A 7,889-nucleotide genomic window follows, 5' to 3' on the forward strand; every position below is an offset into this window, starting at 1 on the left:
GGGGGGGGGGGGGGAGGAACAATGCAAATGCTTCTTTGCAGCCAGAATTAAAAAGTTTCTAAATGACTAACTTGTTGCAGGACATGCTGCCGTTCTTTGATGTCATCTGACAGATATTGATCCAAAACAGCTGCACCTTTCTTTGTTGTTCTGACCAATTTCTCTGCCTTGCCTTCATCTCCAACTGCCAAATATTTTAACAGCAAGCAAGACACAGTCATTTCTCATTAAAAAGGGATGAAAAGCACAACCAAATAGATAGCGTAAAGAGTCAAGTTAGTTTCAGCCTAGACTGTAGCACTAAGCAAACCACTTTACTACATTTCTATGTTAATTAGTATAATATAGCGCATTATTACCACTCTGTGGCATTACCTACTCTAGTATATACCAGCAATCATGATGACAATCTACTATTAAAAGCTTCCAAAAGAGTTCAACTATACTTAGTATAAAGCTACTCCCTGAGTTTCAAAATTTAGTCACTTTTGATTTAAACGATACTAGAGTAGATCGTAGATTAATCAACTTGGCAAATAGGAAGTTAAACTATATGAGAAGTGTAATAATTATATACGATTAATCACAAAGTTATATGAGAAGTGTAATAATTTGCAAACGTATCATCTCAAATTGGGGTCTATCAGAAGCAAACTCGCTACCTCTCACAAGGTAGGAATAAGGTCTCGTACATTCCATCCTCCCCAAACCCCACTTGTGGGATCAAACTCGTCAGTAGGTATGTTGTTGTCGTCATCATCTCAAATTGACAAGTTATTGATACACTAAAAAGTTATTGGTTAAAGCCACTTCCTTTGCAACAAAACAGACAGGACGAAGTAGAAATTAAACGTGAAAGGTCAAATTAAATTATAATACAAGACTATTTTTAGTTTCGACTTGACAATGCACTCAAGCACCATCAAAACCAGTCAGGGAAATCATAATCCTGCAAACAAGTGCTAAACCAACATAAATTACTCTTCCCTCGGTTATACTAATTTTAATCAAATAAACTAAGTTAACGTTCAAAAAAAAAGTTACGTTAATGAATAAACTGATGATTAAATTCCATAAGCTTTAACTTAATGACAGTACCTCCAAGATCATCTTTTGGATCATTTTTCCGTAAATCAGCAGCAGCACAAAGCCTCTCAACAAGTTCTTTCTTCGACCCAGAACTTAAAATCCCACGAGAAGTAGCTACCTCCCTTAACTCCTTAACACTCATTTTCTTATACTCCTCCACATCATACATTTTCCCTGACCCAATTGAGTCAGAATCAACCCTCGACCTTTTCTTATCAACATTCAATTTCTTCTTATTTTCCTCCTCGTCCACCTCAATCGCCTCTTCCAACCTCTTAACCTGCAATTTCCCCAAAATGGGTACTCAATTAAAACACAAGCAATAGATGCAATTACTGCCAACTATAGGTACTAACCAGTATAGGTTTGGTTCCTGTGGTATCAAGACCGCGACTTGAGAGCTCCTTCCGAAGTTCGTCGACTTTAAGCTTGGTAATGGTTGCCATTGTTTGGATTTTTCAGTGCTGAGAAGTTGAAGATGATTGAAAACTAGTTATATACTTTTTAGTAATGAAGGGGAAAAGCTTGTTAAAGAAGATTGTTTGAACAATTTGTGCAGCGCACGATTTAGCGCTTTCAGACTTTTGAAAGTAAAGAAATTGAAATAGTTAGAGAGTCTTCCCTCTATAGTTTCTGTCGCACAATTTATATTTTCAAACTACATAAATTTTCCCAATACTTTAGCAAATAGTCATTTATATAATTCGATTATTTTTGTATAAATTTAAAATAACGAATTTATATAATTACAAACATTATGAATGTAAATAGTTACATAAATTTCAAATTATACAAAATTATATTATACAAATTTTGAACTATAGAAAACTAAAAAGTTAAGCTGTGTAATTATAACTAAAAGTAGATTGTGAATTGTAATTAAGGTCAAGTATAACTATGTTAACTTCTCTAATCAAATAGTATATGTTTACTTGTATACATATTTTTCTAAAAATGAATCTAATTTAATTTAACTTTAAAAATTAGTTAGTTAATGTAATTTTTTAAAAGTAAAAAATATTTCGTAGTTTGAAATTAAAATATGCTTTCAATGTTACCAAAATGATCTTAATTTACTCGTATTTCATATGAATAAACTTGATACCAATGATGTCGAATGTCCCCCAATAAAGCAAAAATTATTCTGTATAAAAGGAAGAGTTGATCTTTCTCCTCTATACTCTCTCTATTTCTAATTATCTATTTAATTTTTTTTTAATAAATTAAAAAAGGAAAAAAAGAATTAACATATTAATTAATTCATTTTTAAAAAGATCAAAAATTTTAAATTTTTAATTCATTTATTTCATAATTAATAGATGTAAAAGGAAAACTTAATATATCAAGTAATATTTAAAAACAGATAAGTAATTATAAATAGAGCAAGTACAATTAATGAGTGATTTCTTTCGAATACAAAATGAGAAGCTCTGTGATTTCTCAAAATTTTACATACTCGAATTGTAATCTTGATGTAATAAAACAAAAAATGTAGTGGCAAATTGAGATTATTGGTCTGTGTATTTTGCACGTATAATTAAACCTTGGAATAGGTCAACCAATATAAGAATAATATTGAGTAGATCGAAATATTCTAATTTATTCGTATGTTTAAACATAATTACGAAAACTGTCACTATACTACATGCACATTATATATTCATCTCAAAAGTACTACTACTATTACTCACTTTATTTGAGGATTTACGTAATATTAAACTCATATTGATAAATTCTATAGAATATATATATTTTTAGGCGGTTGACATTTCTTTATGTTGTTTTTAATTAATTTGTGCATGGAATAATTGAACTCTACTAGCTTTAAATTTCACCAACAACCAAATTATATTATTAACAAAGGCATCCATGGTTTGGTTTGGATGGTTCAACACAAATATAAAATCGTAATGGATCGTTCTTTAATTATTGCCTTTTAGCAATCGAACTTATGCTTAGTGTGATATAAGTTCTTTACAAACTGGAGCATTCCCTGGCATAACTTATGAATATTATGATACGAAAATATTAACTTATCTCCGCGAAAAAACTATTTGTTACGAAGGACATAAAATATGGACAAAAGTGCAAATGACCAGTTAAGATATGCAGCTAAAAAACATAACCATCCATTCTCTTTGAGATTTTTATTGTTTTCTTGCTTACACTATTCACAGAGAATGTTCAGTCTATTTCACAAAGTAGCCATCACCAGCTTGGACTCTTGCCTTTTTAACAGAGTTTTTACTAATTGATTCAAAAGTTTGAGAACAAAAGCAAGAAGCTTCCCAAGAAACAGGAAATGTTATTCTGAGTTACTTGGAGCCTTTTCCTTTGGATGTTTCGAGCCATAGTGATCCACAAGTTGGTTTTGATTTGCTAGCTGCGCCTGAAAAAACAAAACAAATTGCTTAAGTGAAAGCATAGAAAACCGACAGAAACCTTAGCATGCCTTGAGGAAAGGAGTACAGCACAGTTGTTGATAATGCAACAAAGAACATGTACCTATTGAGTTAAATCTAGTGCAACTATAAAGTAAGTTTTAATCATTTGTAGTATAAACCATTTCCCAGTTCAAACATGTAGTATGACAGACACAGGATACAATCTGTTTGTGGTTCTTATTAAATCCAGTAATTCGGTAAGGCACTGAAGCCTGATTAAATGTTAATTGAATGACAAACAAAGTTGATCTACCCTACTGTTTGGTAAATACTTACTTGCAGTCGGCGTTTTCATTAAATCAAGAATACATATCACTTGACCATTGATTAATGTGTATGAAAGACACTTCTCTTGCACTCATTGATTTGGTGTTAACACCGGGTGCAGGTAAGTAATTATCCTACTCAATGATCCCATCTTACACATAAAGTGCCCCTAATGGGCGGGTAACAACCATGAAAACTTGTTCCTACACACAAATCCCCCATGCCCCCCAAAAAAATAAAGGAAGAACAAAAGCATTATAAGGAAGAACTTAGTAAGGATTTTGTGTCCTGCATGGTTATCTACACAGACCATAGTAATTATAAAGATGGGAAAAGTTTTCTACACATGGATTACTACAAGTAAGGAAGAAGAGTGAGGAGTTACTATGGGAAGTAATGCAATACACAAAGCATTGACAAGTAAAAAAGGACTCCTGGGAGAATAGGAGAGGGGAATGTGGGGCTTCCATGCTCCTCTTTCAAAGGGGTAAAAGCCCATTTTCTCTTTTCAATTTGTTTACTAGAGTGCATTCATTTGAAAAGGGATAACTTGTTAAGTGCTTTGAGTATAATGAGTAGAGGACTGAAGCTGTAGACGAGCAAACAAAACTAGTCATAGATCAGGAAGTGCCTGAAATATTAAAATCAGGACATGATTTGAACATGTCATAGAGCTCATAATGAATTAACCACTCCACCCCACCCCAACAACTTCCACTTAATATGGCAATCTTATGTTGTTTCTCTCAGGCAAGAAACAGCATATCATTATCACTTACTGAGAATGCTAGGCATGAACTCATACTGGAGAATGCATATGAATTTTTGGGACATGGATAAGAAACTGCTATTGGAAGTTCACAGAAGAGGAAACAGGCAAAACAAGGTCTTTTCTGGATCTTTCTATAATCGCTTGAGACTTATTACATTACATATACTGCCTCTTTTCCGTGTTCAACAGCCATCATTAGATGGGATTTATATGGGAGGGATTGTTGGATACAAGTATTTAACTAGTTGAACTGATCAGTCCACTCCAAATTTGAGAACACTGGGCATCCAATTCCAGAAATGGTGTTATACCATAGGAGGAGCTCAAACGCAAGGTCGGTCAAGCATCCAAAACAACATTGATCAAAGTGAATCTGCCTCCCTACGATAAATACTTTGATTTCCATCTACAACGTTTATATCATATATTTTTGACACTAGTAACATTGAGTTTATATCATATTTCTCCTAAACAAAGTTCCATATATCCTTGGGTTTTGATTTTGCTCCTAGAAGCATACCAAGATAGATTGCTGGGAGTGTATCAACTTCTCCATCCAAACTTAAGGACAGCTGCTCCATATTAGGCACCAAGCTGGTGGGGTATATATGGCTCTTTCTCCGCTTGATATGGAGAGAAAGGGATAGGAAAGCATTTGAAGGAGTAGATGTCAAATTTCTCTCAGTTGAGTAGTAGTCTCAATTCTATTATTTTCTTTCGGTCCATACAAAAACCTCTTTGCTGTATAGATGATTGGGTGGAATTTGTCAGAGAATCAATTCTTTCTGTAGATTCTTTACCTTTCTAAATATACCCCTCAAATACAACCATCTTGGCCATGTTTATAAATAAAAATTACTCAATCCAGAAACAAAAGATCCCACCTTTTCAAATTCTGCAATCCCATAACATTAGAATACCTCATCTAATGGCATTAGCTTCCAAACAAGCATGTATTACCTATCTCCCTTTCCAGATCTGATTAATGTATTCCTAACAGTTATATGAAGTACCCACCATGTCACACTTACTGAAAGGGTAAATGAAGAGTTCCTTCAATATTCTTTCCACATATTCATTGTTGGTCTCCATTAAAGGATGCATGCCACTCAACATGTCTCCTTCCGACACCCTCGAATCCTAAATAAATATAAGTTGGGCTAGAAGTAATGGATACTTAAACATCTAACAATTTGCACAACTTAGCCCCCACCCAATCCCTAAGAAAGAATTCAATTTAAGATGGAAGTGTTGTGAGCGAGTCTCAAACAAGCACGGAACCTTAACAGTAGAGACAAATGAACAAGCCTGAGGGAACAAAAGCACGAATAATGCCACTCCTAGTAACCTAAAATAAAGAGAATGGTATGTAAAAAAAATATAAACAAGGAACAATCAACTATACATATTGTACCACTATGCAGTTACTACCTTAGATCTAGAAAGCAGAACTGGAGAGAACTCTCATGTATTACCATTGAACAAAGTTCCATGTAGCGAGTTTTGAACTCACAATGCTATTACAAAAATAGCTGAAACAATAGTACTAAGAAGTTATAATGCAAAATAAATTGCTAATTAGGAGGTATAAGATAGGTCAATGTTTAGTTAGCAACTTAAGGCAGTCAAAATAGAGAAGTTATTCAGCCACTAATTTTCAACAACATAGTCGGTACCAAACTAAAGTAAAATCCTGACATCTCACTACCTCACGAATGTTAAGACTCGCAATGTCATCGCTAAAATAGCTGAAATAATGGTACTAAGAAGTTGTAATGAGGAATAAATAGCTAATTAGAAAGGTAAGAAAATGAGACAATGTTAATTAGTGATTTGAAGCAGACGGATATAATAAGTCATTCAACAATCATTGGGAACATAGTCTTGACCCCAAACAAAGTATAATCTCACCATTTCACTAACCTTAAGAGTCATGTCTTAGACTCACTCGATCAGTATAAGTTCCTAAGAAATATAGATACAAAAGGAAAAGTACGGCCACGCTAACCACTATAACGGGAAGTTACATCACCACAGGTTGAGCAAGTAAAAAAAGTTCAAGGAACTATGGATAACAAAGCAATCACTTGGTTATTATTTTGGCTGCTCCAAATTTCCAACTTGTCATGGGAAACTGAATGATTTCAAATAGCCTCGACTCTTTACAAATTGGCAATACAATTGAAGTTATAAAATTGTTTCTGGGGAAGTTCCAAGAAAAATCTAAAACAATGGCAGATGACAAACGTAATCTAAAAACAATAATAAATGGTGAGTAAGTAGGAAGAGGGTAAAACCGGAAATACAGGTACTAAACTACTAGGGAGTTGAATTAAGAACACGGGATGATTTCAGGATAACACCATAACAGATGAGGAATGTAAATAAACATAGACAACAGAAGCTACTTAACAAGGTTGGAAGATGGAACCTTATCACTAATACGGATGGATGACCAATCAACCAACTATCTAATTCCATTGCGCTTCATTTCAACGCCAACTTCTATGTGGTGTTGTTCGGATACCCAGAAAAGAGAAGGTAAGTGTTGGAATGTTAAGTATTCGCTTTATGAATATGATAAGCAACTTTTCCCCAAGAAAAACTTCAGTTGCAACATTTCCAATGAATTGATTCCTTCAATCTAAACCTAATTTTTCCTTTCAAACAAACAAATACCAGAAAAATCACTTTTTGCTCCCTTTATTTAACTTTAGATGCGATTCTGTGTATATATTTGTTCAACAATTTTCTCGATATCCAAAACGAAGGTTATATGATTGTAAATTCCTTCGCAACAGCATAACCTACCAAACAATACAAAAAAGACTTAGATCTAGATTACTATCATAAAAGGAAGAAAAAAAATCAAAGAGACACCAAAAACTCCACAATTAGAGCCACATAAACAGATAAACAAGCACATACAAGCGAATCTAGCAAAAATAATCGAAATTGATGAAAGGAAAACAAAAAGGGTGTATAGAATTTTATACTTTACAAATGGGACAGATGACTTTGAGGCCAACGGCACGGGCTTCAAGCTGAGACCCTTTTCCTTTCTGATTCTTCTCGGCATTTTTCCTCTGAGCCTCGATCTTTTGCTTTCCCCTTGTCATCTCTCCCTCTCAGCAAGATGGTGTACTGGGTTTCGAGTTTGTACACAATTTAGAGGGATGGGGAGATGCATTTTACGAGACGGTCTAAAAAGTTACGGAGATATTAGTTATTTACGAAATTTTATTTGTTTCTATTAATTTTGATTATTATTCTATTTTTTGTAATATTATATCGGGTAGAGCTATGTCAATGATGGA

The 7,889-nt window shown here is 33.8% G+C and overlaps 1 protein-coding gene and 1 long non-coding RNA gene across 2 annotated transcripts in view; both read right to left on the reverse strand.

Moving 5' to 3' along the window:
- The window catches only part of LOC107027002 (poly [ADP-ribose] polymerase 2-like), a 9,007-nt gene extending 7,290 nt beyond the window's left edge, over positions 1-1,717 (reverse strand). Inside the window, exons 1-3 of the mRNA XM_015228156.2 lie at positions 1,446-1,717; positions 1,099-1,369; positions 72-184 (exon numbers count right to left, since the gene is read on the reverse strand). Of these exons, the coding sequence (XP_015083642.1) occupies positions 72-184; positions 1,099-1,369; positions 1,446-1,535 (474 nt within the window). The 5' untranslated portion in view covers positions 1,536-1,717. The remainder of the gene's footprint in view (positions 1-71; positions 185-1,098; positions 1,370-1,445) is intronic.
- Positions 1,718-3,188: 1,471 nt separating this feature from the next.
- LOC107026870 lies at positions 3,189-7,889 on the reverse strand. The gene is made up of 2 exons (XR_001457679.2): positions 7,569-7,889; positions 3,189-3,478 (listed from the first exon to the last, which is right to left on the reverse strand). It is a non-coding gene; the product is annotated as an uncharacterized LOC107026870 (long non-coding RNA).

Source organism: Solanum pennellii, chromosome 8, assembly GCF_001406875.1.
Source record: "Solanum pennellii chromosome 8, SPENNV200".
Classification (NCBI taxonomy): domain Eukaryota; kingdom Viridiplantae; phylum Streptophyta; class Magnoliopsida; order Solanales; family Solanaceae; genus Solanum; species Solanum pennellii.